This window comes from Lepidochelys kempii, chromosome 11, assembly GCF_965140285.1.
Source record: "Lepidochelys kempii isolate rLepKem1 chromosome 11, rLepKem1.hap1, whole genome shotgun sequence".
NCBI lineage: Eukaryota > Metazoa > Chordata > Testudines > Cheloniidae > Lepidochelys > Lepidochelys kempii.
In genome coordinates, this window is record NC_136390.1 from 31,704,458 (window position 1) to 31,729,804 (window position 25,347).

Genomic DNA, 25,347 nt, shown 5'->3' on the forward strand with positions numbered 1-25,347 from the left:
ATATAGGAGAATCTCCATTTTATCAGCTATTTGGGGATCAAGGAGTTCATTAAATAAACAAATTCATAAAATTGAACATCTCAAAATTACAGCAGGTATAGTGCATAAATTGCAGCATGGTGCACTGCATTTTTTTCTTCTTGCCCTTCAAACCCCTGCAAAGCAATTCCCAATGCACTGAAGAGATCAGAATGTGAAAAGATGTCGACCTATTCTTCACTGACATCACGTTAGTTATATGACTTCCTCTGCACTCCCATCAAGAAAAGTGTCCTAACATTGATGTTCATAAATTGAAGTCATACTGTATCTTTTTTTTTTTTTTTTACTACAACAACTTTAAGTCCAGAAAATAATACTTTTAAAAATCTGTTTAATGAATTTAAGGTCTGATGCTCCTCTCACCTATGCTATTTTACATTGGGTTCACTGTAATTATTCCTGTTTCTCACTAGTGTGAGAGGGGAATCAGGCCTGTAGTGCTCACTACTCAGGCATTTGAACTGAAGTCTTTTATTTAATTATAGAACAGGTCCGGGACAGGCTTCCCCGCCATTGTCCCATTAGTATGCCTCAGCCTGAGCTGGAGGTCTCACCTCTAGGAGTTATGGGTAGTTCACGTTTCATGTCAAATCCATCCCTAAATCTTTAAACCCCTAAACAACAGTGTCCCTAAGGGATCTGTTTTGGGTGCAGTGCTGTTCAACATTCATAAATGATCTGGAAAAAGGGATAAACAGTGACGTGGGAAAATTTGCAGATGATACAAAATTACTCAAGATAGTAAAGTCCAAAGTAGACTGCGACGAGTTACAAACGGATCTCACAAAACTGGGCAACTCAGCAACAAAATAGCAGATGCAATTCAATGTTGATAAATGCAAGGTAATGCACATTGGAAAACAGAATCCCAACTATGCATACAAAATGATGCGGTCTAAATTTGCCATTATCACTCACAAAAGAGATCTTGGAAACATTGGGGATAGTTCTCTGAAAACATCCACTCAATGTGAAGCAGCAGTCAAAAAGGCTAACAATGTAGGAACCATTAGGAAAGAGATAAATAATAAGACAGAAAATGTAATGCCAATATATAAATCCATAGTACGCCTACACCTTGAATACTTTGTGCGGCTCTAGTCGCCCCCATCTCAGAAAAGATGTATTAGAATGGGAAAAGGTGCAGAGAAGGGCAACAAAAGTGATTAGGCATATAGAACAACTTCCATATGAGGAAAGATTAAAAAGACAGACTATTCAGCTTGCAGAAGAGATGACTAAGCGGGGATATGATAGAAGTCTATAAAATAATGAATGGTGTGGAGAAAGTGAATAAGGCAGTGTTATTTATCCCTTCACATAACACAAGAACAAGGAGTCACCCAATGAAATTAATAGGCAGCAGCTTTAAAAAAACAAAAGGAAGTACTACTTCACACCACACACAGTCAACCTGTGGAACTCATTGCCAGGGGATGTTATAAAGGCCAGAACTACAACTGGATTCAAAAAAGAATTAGATAAGTTCATGGAGGATAGGTCCATCAATGGATATTAGTCAAGATGGTCAGAGGTGCAACCCCAAGCTGTGGGTGTCTTAAGCCTTAGTCAAGAACCCTAACCCTAACTGCCAGAAGGTGGGAGTAAACAACAGAAGCTAGGATTATCACTCAATAATTGCTGTTCTGTTCTGTTAATTCCCTCTGAAGCATCTATCATTGGCCACTGTTGGAAGACAGGATACTGGACTGGATGGACCATTGGTCTGATCCAGTATGTCTGTTCTTATGTTCTCTGCTGAGATTGTCACCATAAATCCTATAGATGACATCATAGTTAACAGACAGCAAGTCTGAATTTCTTAACTTTTAATTAAAACTGTATTGAATTATGTAACTTGTGGGGATGTCTTTGTGGACAGTGACTACCAACTGATTCTATGTAGGCAACAGAAAAAAACATTATTGGCTTCAAATGGTAGCAACAGACTGAAATGGGCCAAATCGTTTAATATTCCATTACCAATCCTCTAAACGCACCAGTCCCCACACAAATAACAGTACCAGTATAGCACCATTGGAGCTTTTAGCGAATAATTCATTACAGGTCTTTTTTACAATGTTTTTAAACATTAGTTTGAATTTGCTGTTAATGCAAGTGAATTTAATAGCACTTGCTAGAGCAAGGCTTAGCATGGACCAGTGCTGTTCAGGCTTCCGTGCATCACTCTTCCAATTAATTAACTTCTTGATCCATGATACCTTTTGGCTTGATCCTGCTGCCAGAAAGTAATATGGAAAAACACAATTTTCAGTAAGTTCATGGAATGTACTGGGGACAATTTTTGTTCCAGAAAGTGGAGGAAATAACTAGGGTGACAGACATTTTACCCTTGATTCTGACCAACAGGGAGTAATTGGTAGCAAATCTGATGATGGAAAGCAATTTGGGGGAAGTGATCATGAAATGATAGATTTTATGATTCTAATGAGTGAGTAACAGAATAAGGACAATGGACTTCAAAAAAGCAGACCTTAAACTTTAAGAACTGGTAGGCAAGGTCCTTTTGGAAGAAACTCTACGGGAAAAAGATGTTCAGGAGAGCTGGCAGCTTCTCTGGGAGACAATGTTAAAGGCACAACTGCAAACCATCCTGCTGTGACAGAAAGACGGGAAGAATTGTAAGAGGCCAATATGGCTCCCTTAGGAGCTCTTTAAAGGAATCCTACAAAAAATGGAAACATGGACAAATTGCTAAGGAGAAGTACACAAGAATAGCACAAGCATGTAGGAGCAAAATCAGAAAGATTATGGCACAAAATGAGTTAGAGCTAGCAAGGGACATAAAAGGCAACAAGAAAAGGTTCTGAACACACATTAGGAGCAAGAGAAAGATGAAAGAGAGTGTAGGTCCCCTACTTAGTGGGGAAGGAGAGGTAATGACAAATGACATCAAGAAAGCTGAAGTGTTTAATGCCTATTTTGCTTCAGTCTTCACTAAAAAAGTTAATGGTAACCAGATACTTGACAGAATTAATATTAACAACACAGGAGAAGGAACGCAAGCCAAAATAGGGAAAGAACAGGTTAAAGAATATTTAGATAAATTAGATTGGGTTGATAAAATTCATCCTAGGGTAACTTAAGGAACCAGCTGAAGCAATCTTAGCAATTATTATGACCATTAGCAATTAACTTTGAGAACTCCTGGAGGACAGGATGAGATGTTATATGATTAAAACATGACCAGGTAGATCATTGTTGCTACCACTGTTATATAATTACAACAGATCTTGTACAAAGTATGTCAAGTAAGGTGTCTATAAAAAAGTTATGATTTGCTCAATATGATTATCCTGTTTGTATGCATGTATCATTTTTGTGTCTGAAGTTATGAATAGTAACTATGTACCTGTATTTCAAATGTTTGCTCCTGTGGTAAACCAACAAGGTATTTAATCAGCACAATGTGAAGGAACTATTCAAGTTGAATGGCCCATTAAAGAACACTTAACTTACAATGGACCCTAGAAGACACCTATTGACATTTAATGGACTTTCCTGGGGACATTCTAACTACAGTATGGTTAATGGCCTCTGCTATAACTAAGCGAAGCATGCATGGACATGTGACTTGCCCATGTGACTCCAAACTCCATCTTGTTATCTGTACTTTTTCACAAACTAGAACAATGGGTTTCCCTTCACTTGGCAGAAGCTATAAAAGACCCTGGAAACATCTCAATTTTGCCTCTCTCCTGCTTATACCTCTGTACTATGGACTTATACTAATGGGAGCATTCTGACCAAGGGACTGAGGTCTTCCAATGATTTGGAAGCAACCAGAGACTTAACAAGCCAGCAGTTTATTCCATCACGGCTACAAGTCTGATCTAAGAACTTTGCAATTATTGTATGTATTTGATTCCTTTAACCAATTTTAACTCTCACCTTTCTTTCCTTTTATAAATAAATCTTTAGATATTAAAGGCTTGGCAACAGCGTGATTATTGGGTAAGAACTAAGTTATATATTGACCTGGGTATGTGTCTGGTCCTTGGGGATCAGAAGAACCCTTTGATTGATGAAATTGGTTTTAAATAACCACTCATCATTAAGTCTAGTGTTTTTGGTGGTGATACAAGGACTGGAATACCTAAGGAGACTGCTTTTCTGACTTCTTGTTAGCCAGTGTGGTAAAACAGAAGTTTACTCTGGTCTGGTTGCTGGTCTGGTATATCTTACGGGAGAATAACCACCACTTTTGGGGTGTGTCTGCCCTATTGCTCAGCAGTTTGTCCTGAATTTGGTATTCTCAGTTGTGACTCACTATGGCATGGTGACACAGGGATGGTCCAAGAAGACTGGAGAAGGGCAAACATAATATATGTCTTTAAAAAGGGGAACAAAGAGGACCCAGGGAATTACAGACCAGTCAGCCGAACTTTGGTACCTAGAAAGATACTGGAACAAATTATTAAATAGTCAATTTGTAAGCACTTGGAGGAGAATAGGGTGATAAAGAATAGCGAGCATGGATTTGTGAAGAACAAATCATGCCAAACCAAACTAATTTTGTTCTTTGATAGGGTTACTGGCTGAGTGGATGGGGGAGAGGGGAAGATGATGATGTGATATATCTTGATTTTAGTAAAGCATTTGACACACTCCCACATGACATTCTCATAAGCAAATTCGGGAAATGTGATCTAGATGAAATTACTATAAGGTGGGAGCACAACTGGCTGAAAGACAGTAATCAAAGAGCAATTATCAATGGTTCACTGTCAAACTAGGAGGGCATATCTAGTGGGCTCCCAAAGGGTCAATCCTGGGCCAATACTATTCCATATTTTAGTTAAGGACTTGGATAAGGGAGTGGAAAGCTAAGTTCTCTATAAGCTGCGTGGCTGTATGGCCGCACAGCTGCCTATTAAGCCCTGTGCAGGGGCTCAGGGCTGCGGCGGAGAGAGTGCCCCTCCCCCAGCATGGACTTGCCATGGCGCAAAAAGGTGTTCCTCCCAGCCAGTGCCAGTGTGGACCTGCCGTGGCAGGGAGAGGCGCCTTTCCCTGCCGGCCCTACCATAGACCTGCCGCAGTGGGGAGAGGTGCCCCTCCCCAGGCCCCAGCACAGACCTGCCCCTGACTTGCCGGGCCTGGGGGAGAGGAGCCCCTTCCCCGGTTCCGTCCAGCCCCGCCAGAGCTGCCGCAGCCAGGGAGAAGCGCCTCTCCCCCAGTGCCAAGCTGCTGCACCCAACCCTCTGCCCCAGCCCTGAGCCCCCTGCCACACTCCAGGCCCCTCGGCCCCACCCCCACCACATGAATTTTGTTATGTGCACCAATATGAAGGTGATGTGCCACACATCACATCCGTATTGTTGCACATAACAAAATTCGTTCCGTACATGGACGTAAAAAATTAGAGGGAACACTGGTGGAAAGTATATTTATAAAATCTGCAGATGACACTAAGTTTCAAAAATTTAGGAGGTTAGGATTAGAATTCAAAATGACCTTGACAAATTGGAGAATTGGTCTGAAAACAACAAGATGAAATTCAATAAAGACAAGTGGAATGTACTTCACTTAGGAAGGAAAAAATCAAATGCACACCTACAAAATGGGGAGTAACTGGCGAGGTGGTAGGATTGCTGAAAAGGATCTGCAGGTTATAGTGGATGAAAAATTGAACATGAGCCAACAATGTGATAAAGTTGAAAAATAAAGCTAATATCATTCTGAGGTATATTAATAAGAGACTTCTATATAAGGTATGGTTTCAGAGTAGCAGCCGTCTTAGTCTGTATCTGCAAAAAGAACAGGAGTACTTGTGGCACCTTAGAAACTAACAAATTTATTTGAGCATAAGTTTTCATGAGCTACAGCCCACTTCATCAGATGCATAGAATGGAACATATAGTAAGAAGATATATATATACACACATACAGAGAACATGAAAAGGTGGAGTAAGAGGCTAATTAATTAAGATGAGCTATTATCAGCAGGAGAAAAAAAACTTTTGTAGTGACAATCAAGATGGCCCATTTAGACAGTTGACAAGAAGGTGTGAGGATACTTAACATGGGGAAATAGATTCAATATGTGTAATGACCCAGCCACTCCAAGTCTCTATTCCAAGGCAAGTTAATGGTATCTAGTTTGCATATTAATTCAAGATCCGCGGTTTCTCATTGGAGTCTGTTTTTAAGCTTTTCTATTGCAAAATTGCCATCTTAAAGTCTGTTACTGAGTGGCCAGAGAGGTTTAAGTGTTCTCCTACTGGTTTTTGAATGTTATGATTCCTGATGTCAGATTTGTGTCCATTTATTCTTTTGCGTAGAGACTATCTGGTTTGGCCAATGTACATGGCAGAGGGGCATTGCTGGCACATGATGGCATATATCACATTGGTAGATGTGCAGGTGAACGAGCCCCTGATAGCGTGGTTATGTGCTAATGTGATTATGTGCTATGATGGTGTCACTTGAATAAATATGTGGACAGAGTTGGCATCGGGCTTTGTTGCAAGGCTAGGTTCCTGGGTTAGTGTTTTTGTTGTGCAGTGTGTGGTTGCTGGTGAGTATTTGCTTCAGGTTGGGGGGCTGTCTGTAAGCGAGGACTGGTCTATCTCCCAAGATCTGTGAGAATGAGGGATCATTTTTCAGGATAGGCTATAGATCTTTGATGATGCGCTGGAGAGGTTTTAGTTGGGGGCTGAAGGTGTTCTGTTATCCTCTTTGTTGAGCCTGTAGTAGGTAACTTCTGGGTATTCTTCTGGCTCTGTCAATCTGTTTGTTCACTTCAGCAGGTGGGTACTGTAGTTGTAAGAACGCTTGATAGAGATCTTGTTGGTGTTTGTCTTCTGTCTGAGGGGTTGGAGCAAATGCGGTTGTATCGTAGAGCTTGGCTGTAGACAATGGATGTGGTGTGGTCTGGATGAAAGCTGGAGGCATGTAGGTAGTATAGCAGTCAGTAGGTTTCCGGTATAGGGTGGTGTTTATGTGACCATCGCTTATTAGCACAGTGGTGTCCAGGAAATGGACTGCTTGTGTGGATTGGTCTAGGCTGAGGTTGATGGTGGGATGGAAATTGTTGAAATCATGGTGGAATTCCTCAAGGGCTTCTTTTCCATGGGTCCAGATGATGAAGATGTCATCGATGTAGTGCAAGTAGAATAGGGGCATTAGGGGTCTAGAGCTAAGGAAGTGTTGTTCTAAGTCTGTCATAAAAATGTTGGCATACTGTGGGGCCATGAGGGTACCCCATAGCAGTGCTGCTGACTTGAAGGTATATATTGTCCCCAAATGTGAAATAGTTGTGGGTGAGGACAAAGTCACAAAGCTCAGCCACCAGGTTTGCCGTGACATTATCAGGGATACTGTTCCTGATAGCTGGTTATCCTGATAGCTGGTTATCAGGGATACTGTTCCTGATGTTGGTATAGAGGGCTTCTACATCCATAGTGGCCTGGATGGTGTTTTCTGGAAGATCACAGATGGATTATATTTTCCTCAAAAAGTCAGTGGTGTCTCAAAGATAGCTGGGAGTGCTGGTAGCATAGGGCCTGAGGAGAGAGTCCAAATAGCCAGACAATCCTGCTGTTAGGGTGCCAACGCCTGAGATGATGGGCATCCAGGATTTCCAGGTGTATGGATCTTGGGTAGCAAATAGAATACCCCTGGTCGGGGTTCTAAGCATGTGTCTGAACAGATCTGTTCCTGTGCTTTTTTAGGGAGTTTCCTGAGCAGATGGTGTCGTTTCTTTTGGGTCATTACACATATTGAATCTATTTCCCCATGTTAAGTATCCTCACACCTTCTTGTCAACTGTCTAAATGGGCCATCTTGATTATCACTACAAAAGTTTTTTTCTCCTGCTGATCATAGCTCATCTTAATTAATTAGCCTCTTAGTCCATCTTTTCATGTTCTCTGTATGTATATATATATATATATATATATATATATATATATATATATCTTCTTACTATATGTTCCATTCTATGCACCCAATGAAGTGGGCTGTAGCCCACGAAACCTTATGCTCAAATAAATTTGTTAGTCTCTAAGGTGCCACAAGTACTCCTGTTCTTTTTGCAGATACAGACTAACACGGCTGCTACTCTGAAACCATACCTTATATAGGAAACCTATGAGGAAAGGTTAAAAAAACTTGGCATGTTTAGTCTTGAGAAAAGAAGACTGAGAGAGACCTGATAACAGTCTTCAGATATGTTAAGGGCTGCTATAAAGAGGATGGGGATCAATTGTTCTCCATGCCCACTGAAGGTAGGACAAGAAGTAGTGGGCTTAATCTGCAGCAAGGGAGATTTAGACTAAATATTAGGAAAAACATTCTAACTATAAGGGTAGTTAAGCACTATAAGGTTTCCAAAGGAGGTTGTGGAATCCCTAGCATTGGAGGTTTTTAAAAACAGGCTGGACAAATAACTGTCAGTGATGGTCTTGGTTTACTTGGTCCTGCCACAGCATAGAAGGCTAGACTTGATGACTCTGAGTTCCCTTCCAGCCCTACATTTCTATGGTTCCCCAAATCCCATCAACTTCAGTGGGGGCAGACTGGTCCTTAGTTTTCAGTCTTTGTCATCATACCTTGGATTTAAGCAAATGGATAATGGGACGTGGACCAATGTCCTCTAGGAATAGAAATTAGACCATTAGTAACAGTTTCCCACGAGAATTTGAATTCAGTTCTGAAAAGGTTAAAGACTATTGCAGTGACCCCTGTACCACCTAGCAACCACTACTGTAATTTCCTTACAGGATTCATCTAAAACCACACTACCAAAATGCATGCAATAATTTAATTTATCCCCAAAATTGTTAAGGGGAGTATGTTATAGCTTAGAAAACCATATACTTAATTATTAAGCTAAACAATTATAGTGAATTCTTCATTTTTCCAGAGTGCTTTGTAGTTAGCAAGAACATTGTTTTGTCTATTTTGCTTTCAGCTTAATGATTAGAGTAAAATGATTTTTCTGTTGCAAATGCAAAGTTTGATGCTCTATAATGCTTTCAGTTAACAGTTTACAGAGTTCAGAAAGGAAGTTCATTTTCAAAATGTCAACAATTACTGTAAAGGCCTTTCTGTTTTTGGAAGGGATAATTACAACTGGCATCACAATCACTCACACTTTCCTTTTTGCCTGCAAATGGTAATAGACTGACAAAGTGTACATGGGCATATGTAGAATTCTCTGCCAAAAGATTCTGTGCCAGTTGGATACTTGACCTTTAATCACTGATTAACATTTAAGCTATTTACTGACTGGCTAATTTTTTTATTCATAGAAATATAGTATATTACAAAAAGAAAAGGAGTACTTGTGGCATCTTAGAGACTAACCAATTTATTTGAGCATGAGCTTTCGTGAGCTACAGCTCACTTCATCGGATGCATACTGTGGAAACTGCAGAAGACATTATATACACAGAGACCATGAAACAATACCTCCTCCCACCCCACTTTCCTGCTGGTAATAGCTTATCTAAAGTGATCATCAAGTTGGGCCATTTCCAGCACAAATCCAGGTTTTCTCACTCTCCGCGCCCCCTCACCCCCCCACACACACACAAACTCACTCTCCTGCTGGTAATAGCCCATCCAAAGTGACCACTCTCCTCACAGTGTGTATGAAAATCAAGGTGGGCCATTTCCAGCACAAATCCAGGTTTTCTCACCCCCCCCACCCCCATACACACACAAACTCACTCTCCTGCTGGTAATAGCTCATCCAAAGTGACCACTCTCCTTACAATGTGCATGATAATCAAGGTGGGCCATTTCCAGCATAAATCCAAGTTTAACCAGAAAGTTGGGGGGAGGGGTAGAAAAAAACAAGGGGAAATAGGCTACCTTGCATAACGACTTAGCCACTCCCAGTCTCTATTTAAGCCTAAATTAAAGTGAGCTGTAGCTCAGGAAAGCTCATGCTCAAATAAATTGGTTAGTCTCTAAGGTGCCACAAGTACTCCTTTTCTTTTTGCGAATACAGACTAACACGGCTGTTACTCTGAAACCAGTATATTACAAGACTTCACTGTAACAAATAAGTTGTTCTCAGGCTGAGAAAACAAATTCTGTCAGCCAAATTTCAGCAAGTCAATAATGGTACAACAAACTATCACAAACTCAAATCTACCATTAACAAACTAAGGGCCTATCTGGGCAGTATTTACTCAGACACCTTATGCTCATAAACAGGGATCAGCTAGAATCCCACACCTTGTTCTACTCAAGTGTAAGAGGAGAGAAAGTTAGCACTGTTGGCGGGAACTTCAGCACTAGAGCTGGTTGGGAAATATTTTATTTCCTGTGAAAATTTGTGAAAGATGTTTTTCTTCATCAAAATTTCACAGAATTAAAAAAATTTCGAAAAACTGAAAACTGGAAATTCTTTCATTTTGGGGGTGTGGTTTGTTTCTACAAAAGTGAAAACAATTGATGATATTTATGTGAAAATTTCCATTTCATCAAAACAATTCAATTTTCTCTATTTGTACCTCTTGGGAGCTTGCCTGAATGAGGTGATACTGTCCTGCTCCCTCCCCCACAGGCAGTGTTGGGGTGAAGAGCAAGTTGCACAATGTTATAGGGTGTAGCAGTTATTGCTCCTGTGTATACACCCCACAGCATGCCTGCAAACATTTTCTGTCCGTCTGTGTTCACTGCAGGCAAAATGTCTGCAGTCATTGTCCCTGATGTGGATCACCTTCAGGCTTCACCCTCACACAGAAATAGTTTTAAACGATTACATAAAACATCAACCAGTGGGCCCAATACTCTGCTGGTGTAACCTGTTACAGCCCTGTTGATTTCAAGGGTGTTGCATTCATTTATTCCAGAAAAAAACAAATTCTCTGTGGTATAACAGAAACAGAAACCATAACAGACTGTTGTCACAGGATCAATCTCCTGTGCCTCAAAAGTCAATCTCTGCTTCACTTAACATTTATTTTCCTCAGCATTTATGCAGGAGTAAGAGATGATAATGCTGTGACAACATTTTACTCCACTGAAATTACCTTTTGGGCCTACCTTGAGCACAAAGAAAACAAATGACTGCTTGAGGTCCTAGGCTTTTTGAAACCCCACGTGGACTCAGCAACTCACAGACACACCAACCCAATCTCTCTGGGACTACAGTGATGAAACACAAGGCCAGATTCCTCCTTGAGGAGCTTTAGGGCCTACCAATGTGTGAGGGTTGGCCCTTTACAGTTTAAACAGAAAAAACAAGAACAATAATGGGCAAATATAGTACCAATCTATAAAAAGGGGAATAAGGACAACCCAGGGAATTATAGACCAGTCAACTTAACATCAGGACCCAGAAAGATAATGGAGCAAATAAGAAAGCAATACATTTGTAAGCACCTAGAAGAAAATAAGGTGGTAAGTAACAGTCAACATGGATTTGTCACAAACCAACCTAATTTTCTTTGGCTGGGTAACAAGTCTTGTGGATGGGGGGAAGCAATAGATGTGATACAGATCAACTTTAGTAAGACTTTTAATTAGGGCTGTCAAGCGACTAAAAAAATTAATCACAATTAATCTCAGTTTTAAATTGCACTGTTAAAAAATAATAGAATATCATTATTTAAATATTTTTGGAAGTGTTCTATATTTTCAAATATATTGATTTCAATTACAACAAAGAATACAACGTGTACAGTGCTCACCTTATATTATTTTTGATTACAGACATTTGCATTGTAAAAAAGATAAACAAAAGAAATAGTATTTCAAATCACCGCATACAAGTACTTAGTGCAATCTCTTTATTATGAAAGTTGAACTTACAAATGTAGAATTATTATTATTTTTACATAACTCCTTTCAGCTGAGTGAGCCCTTGTTTGCAAGGGAGGATGGGCTTTACCTCAGGGACTCGGCCTGTAGCAGGGGAGGAGAGGCTGGTGCAGGGAGGCTGAGCTTGCCAGGCCCCTGTTCCCTATGGCAGTGTTTCTCAAACTTTTTCTGCTGGGGACCCCATTTAGACTTAAAAAAAAGTTGTGATCCCCTACCTTCAGCCCTGCTTGGGGTGGGAGGCTTGGGGCACGGGGCTCCGGGTTTCAGCCCCTCTCAGGGTGTGGGGCTTAGGGTTTCAGTCCCCTTGGGGCTCCTCAGGCCACTGCTCCCCGCAGAGCTGTGGGCTGGGGCTTCAGCCCTGTTGCTGTTGCTGTCCGCAGAGCTCCAGGCTGGGGCTTCAGCCCTGCTGCCACCGCTGCCAGCAGAGCTCTGAGCTGGGGTTTCAGCCTCTCCCTCGCCACCTCTGGAGCTGTGGGCTGCGCCTTTAGCCCTCCCCCACTCCCCACAGAGAGGTATCTGATTAACATGTTTATTTTGTTTTCAATTAATCACAGGTGTTAACTGATCAATTGACCGCCCTACTTTTGGTACTATCTTGCATGACCTTCTCATAAACAAACTAGAGAAATATAACCTAGATGAACCTACTATAAGGTGAGTGCACAACTGATTGGAAAAGCATACTCAGAGAGTAGTTATCAGTGATTCACAATCAAGCTGAAAGGGCATGTCTACTGGGGTCTCACTGGGATCTGTTATAGGTCCACTTCTATTCAATATCTTCATAAATGATTAGAATAATGGCATAGAGTGTACACTTTTAAAGTTTGCAGATGATACCAAGCTGGGAGAGGTTGCAAGTGCTTTGGAGGATGGGATTAGAATTCAAAGTGATCTTGACAAGCTGGAGAAATGGTCTGAAATAAATGGGATGAAATTCAATAAGGACAAATGCAAACTACTACAGTTAGGAAGGAATAATCAGTTGCACAAAAACAAAATGGGAAATGATTGCCTAGGAAGGAGTACTGCAGAAAAGGATCTGGGGGTTACAATGGATCACAAACTAAATACAAGACGACAATATAAAACTGTTGCAAAAAACACAAACATTATGCTGTGATGTATTAGTAGGAGTGCTATAAGCAAGACAAGAGAAGTAATTCTATCATTGTACTTGCACTGATAAGGCCTCAGCTGAAGTATTATGTCCAGTTCTGGGCACCACATTTTGGGAAAAATATGGACAAGTTGGAGAAAGCCCAGATGAGAGCAACAAAAATGATTACAGGTCTAGAAAACATGGCTTTCAACAAAAGACTGAAAAAATTGGGTTTGTTTAGTCTGGAGAAGAGAAATCTTAAGGGGGACATGATAACAGTCTTCAACTACATAAAAAATTGTTATAAAGAGGAGGGTGATAAATTGTTTTCATTAATCACTGAGGACAGGACGAGAAGTAATGGGTTATATTGCAGAAAGGAAGATTTAGGTAACCTCCTAACTGTAAGCACGGCTGGTGCAAGGATATTTTGTGCCCTAAGCGAAACTTCTACCTTGCGCCCCCTCCCCCGCCCCCACCAACCGCCAAAAACTAGTAAATTTAGCATTATAAACAGCCTGTCAGAAAGGGTAACGGCTGTTGTAATGTTTCTTTTTTACCTTTAAGGCTTTTCAATTGTTTGCCATTGCCTCTGATGGTGTCCCATTCAAAGTCTTACTATTGTGCAAAGCTAAACAATTGAGCCTGGCATTGCATCACCAGCCAAATTAGGCAGTGTGACAAATCCCCCTTGCCCCAAAGGGACTTTATCCCCTGATGACTAATTTCTACTCCAAGTCTATAAAGCAGACTTTTAAGGTAAATACATTATTCCTTCAATATTACCCATGCACACATCTCACAAAGATTCTCACCCTTGACAAGCTACCAGCCTTGTGTAGATCCCTTCCACGTTCCTCTTTGTGGGTAAGTGCCCTGTAAGACTTGTGTGGGTGCAGTGAGTTTGTCAGGCCTGCGGTAACAGCTGTTTGTGAAGATCAGGGGGCCCTGGTGTCACAGTGAGCTTGGGGTGGACAGCATGGGGCAGGGCACTGAGGCTGGTGGGGCAGGTAACACTTACGAGGCTGGGGGGCAGGCGGTGCTGGGATGGGGCAGGTACCTGTCAGTCTCCAGGGCTCGGGCCGCACCAGGGCCAGCAGCCTCTTCACCTCGGAATCTCCCCCGCTCGCCCGGGGGCCACTTCTCCTCTCAGGCTCCCCGGCTGCTGCCACCCCGGCCGCCCAGGAGGATGCGGGGGTGGGGGGGTGTTGCTGCGGAGGAGACGCAAGGGGCCGGGCTCAGCTGGGGCCCCGCATCTACTGGCCGAGAGCAGCAAGAACCGGGAGTCGCCTGGGGGAGCCAGGCGGCCCGAGACCAGGGCAGTGGCAGCCTCCGCAGCAGCAGGGGCAGGCAGGGAGTGTAGCCCGCCATGGGGCAGGACAGGCCGTGCTGCTGTTGCTGTTTCAAAGGCTCCTGTGCCACGTGGCAGGGCCAAGGAGCCTGAGAGGAGGAGTGGCTCCTGGGCAAGCGGGGGAGACTCCGAGGTGAAGAGGCTGCTAGCCCTGGTGCGGCCCGAGCGCTGGAGACTGACAGGTACCTGTCCCTAAGCAATAGTATAAAAAAAAATTGGGGGGCAACGCTTTTTGGCGCCCCCAAATCTTGGCGCCCTAGGCAGCCACCTAGTTCACCTAGTGGTTACACCAGCCCTGACTGTAAGGGTAGTTAAGCTCTGGAACAAATTACATAGGGAAGTTGTGGAATCACCGTCATTGACGGTGTTTAAGAACACTTGTCAGGGATGGCCTAGATCAGCCTTTTCTCAACCTTTTTGTGGAGGCAACACCCTTTGGACTTAAAAAAATAATATTGTGAGTCCCTATATTAAGACTTGAAAAAATTGAAGCCCACTACCTTAAATATCTTTAAGTAAAATATTAATAATACTGGCCCACCAGCATTGATAAATGAATCTTTTAAATCTACGCAAATATATTGAGTAATTTCAGTTCCTATGTTAGCAGAGAAATTTCTTACCCAAAAAATATGCTATATGATGACTGTAACACTTGTAATTCATAAAAAGTGAATTTATAGTTTGTTTCTATGTAAAAATAAACTTTGATCTGGCACACAAATGTTTTTTCTTACCTTTACTTGCAACCTCTCTATACATATTCCCAACCCCAGGTTGAGAAGAACTGGTCTAGATAATACTTAGTCCTGCCTGAGGGCAGGGGACTGGACTAGATGACCTATCAAGGTCCTTCCAGTCCTACATTTCTATGATTCTAGGAGTCATCCGTTGCACAAATAAACACAGAATTGTAATTTGGGCACAAACACTCAGCAGTCAAATCCAAATATTACATGTACAACATGCTAACAATAGGAGAGCATAGATACTGGAGTAGGAAGAAATGACTAAGGCACTGGACTGGGTCCCAAAGGACCCAGGTACAGCTCCTGGCTCAGAGGCAGACTTCCAGTATGCATTTGTGCAAGTCACTTAATCTGCACTGTGCCTTAGTTCCTCATCTGTATAATGGGGAAGTACTTCCCACCTCATTGGGGCATTGTGAGTGTACAATCCATTAATGACTGAGGCATTCAGAGACTATGGTGATTAGGGACATACGTAACCAGATCAATAGGAAATTGCATACATCCTAATTTTATTCTAATATTTATTGCCCTTTAAAACAGCATGATCCATACAGTATGTGTATTTTATGTAAGGCTGAATAAGAAATTTCAATGTGTATATATTATTTGACAAGTAATGTAAAATGAAATAAAAAGACCATATTCTCAGTCATATGCAAACGGTTTCTTGAATGGTGATTAAGTTGCTAGCTGCATATTTGATACTTCTTGATTTCATACATTACATGCTGTGACAAAGTTCCTCCTCTACCTTGGTGGGTCTTGCGCTTATTGGCAGATTTGCTCGCCTTGGAGCTTCACGGCAGCCCTCAGTTTGGCCATTTTCATGAACTGGCAGTCCAGGTCAACTCCTCCTGTGTCTGACGAGGAGTTGGGAGGTTTGGGGGGAACCCGGGCCCGCCCTCTACTCTGGGTTCCAGCCCAGGACCCTGTGGAATGCAGCTGTCTAGAGTGCCTCCTGGAACAGCTGTGCGACAGCTACAACTCCCTGGGCTACTTCCCCATGGCCTCCTCCCAACACCTTCTTTATCCTCACCATAGGACCTTCCTCCTGGTGTCTGATAATGCTTGTACTTCTCAGTCCTCCAACAGTATGCATTCTCACTCTCAGTTCCTAGTGCCTCTTGCTCCCAGCTCCTTACATGCGCACCACAAACTGAAGTGAGCTCCTTTTTAAACCCAGGTCCCCCAATTAGCCTGCCTTAATTGATTCTAGCAGCTTCTTGATTGATTGATTGATTGATCTAGCAGGTGTTCTAATAGCCTGTCATCTTAATTGTCTCCAGAATATTCCTGATTGTTCTGGAACCTTCCCTGTTACCTTAACCAGGGAAAAGGGTCCTACTTAACTTGGGGCTAATATATCTGACTTCTATTACTCTCCTGTAGCCATCTGGCCTAACCCTGTCACAGTGCATGTTATATACGGTTAGAAAAAGTGAAGAGTTATAAAAAATTACCTTTCAATTTCCCTGTCACGTAAATGAAACATATTCAGTTTTTTTAATACCAAAATACAGATCCTAGAGCTAAAATGACAGGTTTCAGAGTAACAGCCATGTTAGTCTGTATTCGCAAAAAGAAAAGGAGTACTTGTGGCACCTTAGAGACGAACCAATTTATGCATCCGATGAAGTGAGCTGTAGCTCACGAAAGCTTATGCTCAAATAAATTGGTTCATCTCTAAGGTGCCACAAGTACTCCTTTTCTTAGAGCTAAAATGTTATTTCTAATTTTATAATGTATTCTGAAGGACTAAGTTGCAAAATGAAATTGTTTAGATGATTAGTTTGCAGTAAACATGATGCACCCAATTGGTTTCTAATTTTAGAGAAAGGTTAAGTTTCCTCTTATAATAATGAAGAAATAACAGAAGCATTTATGATAATGAGGTTTTTATAATTAAAAAAATCAAATTCTCAGGTAATATAACCTGATATGAAAGTTATGTGGGATGCATCTATGTACTATATTACCATCTAAAATGACTGTTTTGTAAAGTTACTTTAGGTTTGTGCTGCCAATTAACACAAAAAATATTTCTTCAAAATATTGTTTACCAAGTGCCAAATTGTATTCTGTGTGATCTGTGTGTGGAGAGCCCTCCACATACAGATCACACATCTTCTGCAGGGAAGAGACTCAACACTATCACACACCCAGTGGAGCCCTCTCTAGGGGACTGAAAAAAGAGTAAATCTGGGGGCAGGATCCCATATTATATAACCTTTCCCACAGAGTTTCATGGGGAATGCTCAGACGCTACTGTGGGCCAGGGGGAGAGTGCCTACAACTGGAGCCCCAAAGGAACCACACTGCCATGGTGGGAATGGGGAGCAGGCTTCCAAGGATCAGAACCAGAGAGGGGATATGCCTCCCATGGATCCCCAGAGATCCACCAGGTTTGGGGTTGGGCCCCACAGTGTTTATCATGTGGGAAAACTGCATCCCAGACATGATGCTGTGTGGGAATCTTAACAGAGGGTTCCATGCACAGAAACTCTTCCTTAAGCTTTTACATAGGAGGTTGATTTGGCTCCAGATAATTAGATTACAATCTCTTAAAGAACATGATGTTCCAAAACTTTATTCAAGATTGTGGGGGAGTATTAAATGGCCTACTGCGCATTACATAGGAAATACATTTATTTTTAAATGACCATACTGACTGAGAACTAAATAATTCTATGTAGTATCCTAAATTCACAAAGTTATCTAAATTAAAGAAGTTTATTAAAAATTTTCCTATTATAGTCCAGAGGATAGTAAAGAGTTCTGAAATCCATGCTGGATCCTACATTTTAAAGACTGTAGATTCCATGTCCCTTCTTGGAAGTTTCAGTGGAGGAATTTTTGGTAAAATCTCTTTAGCATAAAGACTTTTATGAAGTCCAGCTTCTCGAAGAGCTAGCTCAACACGAACTCTAGGGTCAGAAATGATCTGTTAAAATAAAATATCATAATGATGAACAGAAACAAAATATTAGTATTAATACTTTCTCAAAAATGTAACATATATATTTGTGTGTCTCTATAAATTACATAAAAACCTGTGCTAAAAGAACATTAAAGTTGGAAAATCAAGGACTCAAAAGATAGAAAATGTCAAAATTAACATTGCCTATGCAATCTTATTTCAGTCTCCTTGTACATATGCATAACCTTTAACTTCATGATCATATATTTTTCCCACAGGATCCCTGCTTCATGAGTTACTTAATATTGCTTTTTATTTTCTACATTTGATGTGTGGCTGCAAGACTTATTTAATGCATGCCATCCTAGCCCTGCACTGAAGATAGATTTACTAATTTCTTTCTGGGATTTCTATGGTGTTCACACCATAGTTATCTGAGTGTTTGACAAATATTAATTAATCTTCACAACCCCTTTGTGAGAAAAGGTGGTCGTGTTATCCCCAACTTCTATGACAAATGAGGCAGGGGTCCAACAGAAGACAGCCTCATTCACTTCACAATCCTGATTTATTCCCAGAGTACCAGTGATTCTGAGCACTGAATGAGACAGGGGTCCTGTGGAAAAATTGTATGTGATCATGTAGTTAAAAATTATCATAATGCGTATGCAAAAGGAAATTTTAATTCTGGTATTTCCTAACTTGTCAGTGCTTGACTTTGTAACCTTAATTTTTTTAAAAACATATTTTAATGTAATTTCCTAATTAAAAAAACAAAACAGAAATTCCATCATATGGAACCATTTTGACTCCCAGCTTGGTCCATCAGCAAGGTTCAGATCTTAAAATTCACAGCACAGACCTCTTCCACTTGAATTAATGAAGTAAAAGGTAGCAGTAGGAGCCTGTTAACCTATATACGGACAGGTCACTGGGGTGGGGGTGGGGGGAAGATGAGATACACACTTTGCCAGTGGGTTTCACAGCTGTTTGCTGACAGCAGAGGAATGTGGAGACTGAGAGTACCCGGGCTCAATTCCAGGTGCTGTATTGGAGATTATATGCCCTCTGTTCCAATCCACACTCTTCAGCTCCTACTCCCTCTCTGCTCCTTATCCATGCTCATCCCCTGCCTCCTGCAACCCTCCCTTCACTCCTCAGACAATTACATTCCAGTGTGCCTTCTTCCTCTCCATTGCCTGGGGACTAGCAGTGGAGTATTGAGGGCACAGGAGAGAGAGCCACACTGTTCTCAGTTCTGAGCCCAGTACCACAGTGGTCTACAGTGTCAGAGAGGAGCAATTGCAGGAAAAATCCTGCTCTGCCCCTGCAGCCTGGGATAGAAAATGCTCAGTCACTCTGTGGGGACAAGCATAGTCTGGCTGGCATGTAGGAGCGGTGACAAGATGGAGCACACTCACTGCAGACACAATATTTGGATAATTTAGCTGCCACACTCTAACAAGTCTCTAGTGGCCATGTACAAACTGAGATATTACAGAAGCTTCTAACTTGGCCAAATTTGGGTGAATTTCCACATGGACAGCAAAGAGAACATCCCTGACATCAAGGTTACTGCCTGACAAATTTTGAGCCCTTTTTTCAAAATACGGAGGTACTAGAGCTTTTCAATGAGACAGTTCCAATTTTTTTTAAAAAGGGCCAAAACAATTTATTTTTCTTTTGTTTTCTTCTTGGAAGGAGCTGAACCATTGCTGCTTAAAAAAAAAACTTAAAAAAAAAAAAAAAGGGCACAGCTTATGGCACACTCAACATTGAAAAGTCCAGTCTGAATGCTTAAAGTTTGGCAAAGTTGTAAGAAACTGAAAACAAGGTCTCATAATGGAAAGTATCTAGCAGCCTTAACTAACAACATCATTTAATTTTCAGCAGATGCAGGGCTAAAAGTTATACTTCACAATTATATCAATAGTGTAACTTATGTTTTTAAACAGACTTTCCACATCATTATTCTAAAGCATGGATAGTGTTTTTAAACATATGGTTATTGCTTTTGGGGAAAAATAAATCAACCGATAATACTGTTGTACTACTGTTTAATTTCTATTTCAAGCAGAACTGGGAATGTCCTCAGCAATCTGATTCAAACTGAGAGAGTATCATTATTTTAATTTGGTGTTTTCCCTTTACACCTGACTAGGCTTGTAGAGGACCCATCCCAGACAATGGAATAATTTGCCGTTTCATTGAAAGATATCTACTACTTAGGGTTTTATAGCTACCCACCCAACAGGGACTCTTACTTGATGTAGTTTTCTATAAGGGCAGGAGTTTAGCCTAAAGATTTATCATAATACTAAACAGAGAAGGGGGAAGCAGAACAACAATCCTTCAGAGAAATGCAACATACATGTCAGAGAGTTTACTTTTTAATTTTAAAAATATTAACTAGATATTAGGGCTGTCAAGCAATTAAAAAAATTGAATAATAGAATACCATTAATATAAATATTTTTGGATGTTTAACACATTTTCAAATATATTGATTTCAATTACAACACAGAATACAAAGTGTACAGTCATCACTTTATATTTATTTTTGTATTATAAATTTGCACTGTAAAAATAAAAGAAATAGTATTTTTCAATTCACTTAATACAAGTACTGTATTGCAATCTCTTTATCATGCAAGTTGAACTTACAAATGTAGAATTATGTACAAAAAATAACTGCATTCAAAAACAAAACAATTTTTATTTAAAACTTTAGAGCCTACAAGTCCACTCAGTCCTCCTTCTTGTTCAGCCAATCACTCAGACAAACAGGTCTGTTTACATTTGCAGGAGATAATGCTGCCCGCTTATTGTTTACAATGTCACCTGAAAGTAATGGCACTGTTGTAGCTGGCGTTGCAAGATATTTACGTCCCAGATGCGCTAAAGATTCATATGTCTCTTCATGCTTCAATCATCATTCCAGAGAACATGCATCCATGCTGATGACGTGTTCTACTTGATAACGACCCAAAGCAGTGCAGACCGATGCATGTTCATTTTCATTATCTGAGTCAGATGCCACCAGCAGAAGGTTGATTTTCTTTTTTTGGTGGTTCGGGTTCTGTAGTTTCCGCATCGGAGTGTTGCTCTTTTAAAACTTCTGAAAACATGCTCCACACCCCATCCCTCTCAGATTTTGGAAGGCTTTTCAGATTCTTAAACCTTGGGTCGAGTGCTGTAGCTGTCTTTAGAAATCTCACATTGGTACCTTCTTTGCATTTTGTCAAATCTGCAGTGAAAATGTTCTTAAAATGAACAACATGCTGGGTCATCATCCGAGACTGCTATAGTATGAAATACATGGTAGAATGTATGTAAAACACAGAGCAGGAGACATACAATTCTCCCCCAAGGAGTTCAGTCACAAGTTAATTAACACATTATTTTTTTAACAAATGTCACTAGCACGTCCTCTGGAATGGTGGCCAAAGCATGAAGGGGTATACAAATGTTTAGCATATCTGGCATGTACATATCTAGCAATGCTGGCTACAAAAGTGCCATGTGAATATCTGTTCTCACTTTCAGGTGACATTGTAAATAAGAAGCGGGTAGCATTAACTCCCATAAATGTAAACAAACTTGTTTCTCTTAACAATTGGCTGAACAAGAAGTAGGACTGAGTGGACTTGTAGGTTCTAAAGTTTTACATGGTTTTGTTTTTCAGTGCAGTTATGTAACAAAAATAATTTACATTCAAAAATTGCGCTTTCCACAATAAAGAGACTTGCACTATGGTACTTATATGAGGTGAACTGAAAAATATATTTATTTTGTTTATCATTTTTACAATGCAAATACTTGTAATAAAAATAATATAAAGTGAGCACTGTATACTTTGTATTCTGTGTTGTAATTTAAATCAAAATATTTGAAAATGTAGGAAAAGCATCCAAAATATTTAATAAATTTCAATTGGTATTCTATTTTTTAACAGTGTAATTAAACTGCGATTAATCATTATTAATTTTTTTAATCGCGATTAATTTTTTAGAGTTAATCGCATGAGTTAACTGCAATTAATCAACAGCCCTAGTGTTTCTCTCCAGTATTTCTGGTTTCATATGTGACAATAACTTTCTATTATTAATCTTTCTGTTAATGGAATATTCATTTGTACACAGACTATACAAGATAGGCAATTACCTGTTCTTCACTGTATGTACGTAATGTAAACAGTGGTCTTTGAAGAACACATTCTTCTTCAGTTCCAATGCCCATTTTAGCTTTAGATGCCACTGTATCAGCCATCATTCTTGCTGGATCAATTTCAGCAACAATAGCAACCTAAATAACATTACATGAAAATACTTATTAGTCAAATAGTTGATACTATCTAACTGGAATGAAGTTGGAATGAAGTGGACTGGTGTGGAGAAAAGTTCCTTACCAACAACAGGTTTCAGAGTAACAGCCGTGTTAGTCTGTCTTCGCAAAAAGAAAAGGAGTACTTGTGGCACCTTAGAGACTAACCAATTTATTTGAGCATGAGCTTTCGTGAGCTACAGCTCACTTCATCGGATGCATCCGATGAAGTGAGCTGTAGCTCACGAAAGCTTATGCTCAAATAAATTGGTTAGTCTCTAAGGTGCCACAAGTACTCCTTTTCTTTTTACCAATAACAGTTGTCCTTTAAACATAGTCCTTGTGCAGCTCCACATTTGTGAGATGTAAGTGTGCCCATGACAAACTTTGAACCACTCTGAAAAGCAATGCAACCTCTGTGGGTCTAAATGATTGGTCTCCAGGCTATAAAGAGGATGTGTGACCTCAGCTGCCCTCAGTTCCTTCCACTGAATCCAACAATCTCAGAAAACTCTCAAGAAGCAGAGAAATGGGGCGGCCACAGGAAGTGAGAAATGTGGAAATGCAGAAGCAAAACAAGAGTTATTGACAAATAACTCCTCTTTCTCCAATAATTTCCTTTCATTATGACTAGTAAACTAGCTATTTAAGAGAGCGAAACTAGCAGTTCAATCCCCCAGGAGGGGGACTGAGAAGGGTTAATTAAACAATGATTGCAGAGCTGATCTCCTAGAACAGGCAGCAGGGTGAGATTCCAAATCAAAAGAGTGGTCCTGCTGAAAGATATGTCTAGATACCCACAAATGATAGCTTTGCTTAATCTCCGCAATGGGAACAGTACTGGCTGGAGCTTTTGGTAGAGGGTAAGAGGATTCATGAAAATTTCGCAGAAAGTCAAATGTGATATATAAGGCAGGCAGCAGTCTGACAGGAGTCCTGAACACGGTGGCAGTCAATCTTGTTCAAGTTCTAGTCAAAAGATGGAACAGCTTATTGGACTGACAGAAATACATACATATGTCCCTTCAAGATCCATCATAAGATGACATCAGGCAGAACACAATAGAAGAATCTTATTGAGCAGAAATAGTTGCTAAGGGATAATAGCATAGATCCCCTGACTCCTCTGAACTGAATTGACTAGTCCAAAATTTCAACATAGGCATTCACAAAAGAAATAACCTATTGATTACAGCTTATGCAGAGATCATTGTCCACTTCAACGAACAGCAGGCTCCCATAGACTCCTTCCTGCACTGTAGTAGTTTGTTCTGCAGTCCTTCACAGCACTGAGCACCTGTTCTCAGCAATCTATCACTATCTAGGCCACTAAGTGATGTAACTACAGATCTGGGCAGCAAATCAATCTCGTTTTTAGGACAGTCTCCTCAGATCAAATCTACTCAACCAGAGAGGCCTCTCCTTGGATCCATGATGCTTCTTATAGCATTTGGATGACAGCACCACCACCTGGTGCTGAGACAACTCATCTAAGCCAGATCTTGTTCTTGGGCAGCCAAGAGAAGACCTATCACCTCAGTATTTTATTATTTATTTTACTTTTATTTTATGTATTTCATATATACAATTCCCTCAACTGAGTGAGTGCATTGTATATATGAGGGGAAATGATGGTGTCCTTGAAGCTCTAAGGAAGATGTAGGGACTCTTTCCAATCAAAACCAACAACCAAAAAGTGATGAAGGAGATGAAAGAAGTGGACTAATAATTTAGTAGTTATATTAAGTAACAGTCCCTACTTACCTACATGTCTCCAGCTTTAATCCAGACAACATCACATGATCCACTGTCTACAGCCAAGCTCTAAGATACAACCACATTTGCTCTGATCCCTCAGACAGAGACAAACACCTACAGAATCTCTATCAAGCATTCTTAAAACTGCAATACCCACCTGGGGAAGTGAAGAAACAGATTGACAGAGCCAGAAGGGTACTCAGAAGTCACCTGGTAGGATAAAGATATTCAGGCCTGTCTGCAAAGGCCTGTACTTTAAGAATTTAGGTGTATTCTTATCACTTGGCTAGTTCTAGAGGTATAAAAGAAAGAATCAAAATCACTGTCTGCTGGTGTAAGGGCCTTCTCTTACTGTGACAGTCTCAGGCCCTGTTCTTAGGCTAAGGCCTTTGGCTAAGCAGCAGAGGCAGCCATAAGCTAGGAAGCGAACAGTCACATCCTCACATTCCAAACTAGTCACATTGAAATAAGGTGCTATTGGGCTGTTAGGCACTATCAGGACAGGATTGTATTCCTATCACCTCCAGAGAAAGGGAAGTGCCTAGAAAATGTAAAAGGAAACTTAGTTTGATAGCATCCTGTCTGGCAAGAACTCACTTATCAATAGCTGGGATGTGAAATCCTCACTTCTGTATTGTTTTGTCATTATAGTTCCCACTTTGCTATTGTTTGTCTGTATAATCTCTCTGGTTCTGTGATTGTTCCTGTCTGCTGTATAATTAATTTTGCTGGGTGTAAACTAATTAAGGTGGTGGGATATAATTGGTTACATAATCATGTTACAATATGTTAGGATTGGTTAGTTAAATTTCAGGAAAAATGATTGGTTAAGGTATAGCTAAGCAGAACTCAAGTTTTACTATATAATCTGTAGTCAATGAGGAAGTGAGTGGGTGTGGGTGAGAGGGTGGGTGGGGGAGGGAAATGGGAACAGGGAATGGGGGTAAGAAAATTGAAATCATGTTTTGCTAAAGGGGGAAATGGGAACAGGGAATGGGAGTAAGGAAGTTGGAATCATGTTTGGCTAAGGGTAGGAATGGGAACAGGGACACAGGTGTAAGGCTTTGTGGTGTCAGAGCTGGGAAGGAGAATACTAAGGAAGGAAACTGGAATCATGCTTGCTGGAAGTTCACCCGAACAAACATCGAATTGTTTGCACCTTTGGACTTCGGGTATTGTTGCTCTCTGTTCATGCGAGAAGGACCAGGGAAGTAAGTGGGTGAAGGAATAAGGCCCCTAACATCACATACTACAAGACAAGCCCAATAAAGAAAGTAACAGAACGTCACTGGCCGTCACCTAC

General features: G+C 40.7%; 1 protein-coding gene and 1 long non-coding RNA gene across 7 annotated transcripts in view; one reads left to right on the forward strand and one right to left on the reverse strand.

The window, feature by feature from the left end:
• Positions 1-13,730: 13,730 nt before the first annotated feature.
• Positions 13,731-25,347, forward strand: part of LOC140895559 (uncharacterized) — a 30,200-nt gene continuing 18,583 nt past the window's right edge. The window contains exon 1 of the long non-coding RNA XR_012154261.1: positions 13,731-13,810. This is a non-coding gene — a long non-coding RNA (uncharacterized LOC140895559). The remainder of the gene's footprint in view (positions 13,811-25,347) is intronic.
• The window catches only part of CCDC148 (coiled-coil domain containing 148), a 171,516-nt gene continuing 163,177 nt past the window's right edge, over positions 17,009-25,347 (reverse strand). For 4 of the 6 annotated variants that reach the window (XM_078847931.1, XM_073305533.1, XM_078847929.1 and 1 more), the window contains exons 14-15: positions 22,128-22,268; positions 17,009-17,987 (exon numbers count right to left, since the gene is read on the reverse strand). In XM_078847931.1, coding sequence (XP_078704057.1) covers positions 17,841-17,987; positions 22,128-22,268 — 288 coding nt within the window. In that variant the 3' untranslated portion in view covers positions 17,009-17,840. Of the gene's footprint in view, positions 17,988-20,953; positions 21,211-22,093; positions 22,269-25,347 lie in introns of those variants that run through there. The other 2 variants (XM_073305534.1, XM_078847932.1) reach the window with 2 other exon arrangements.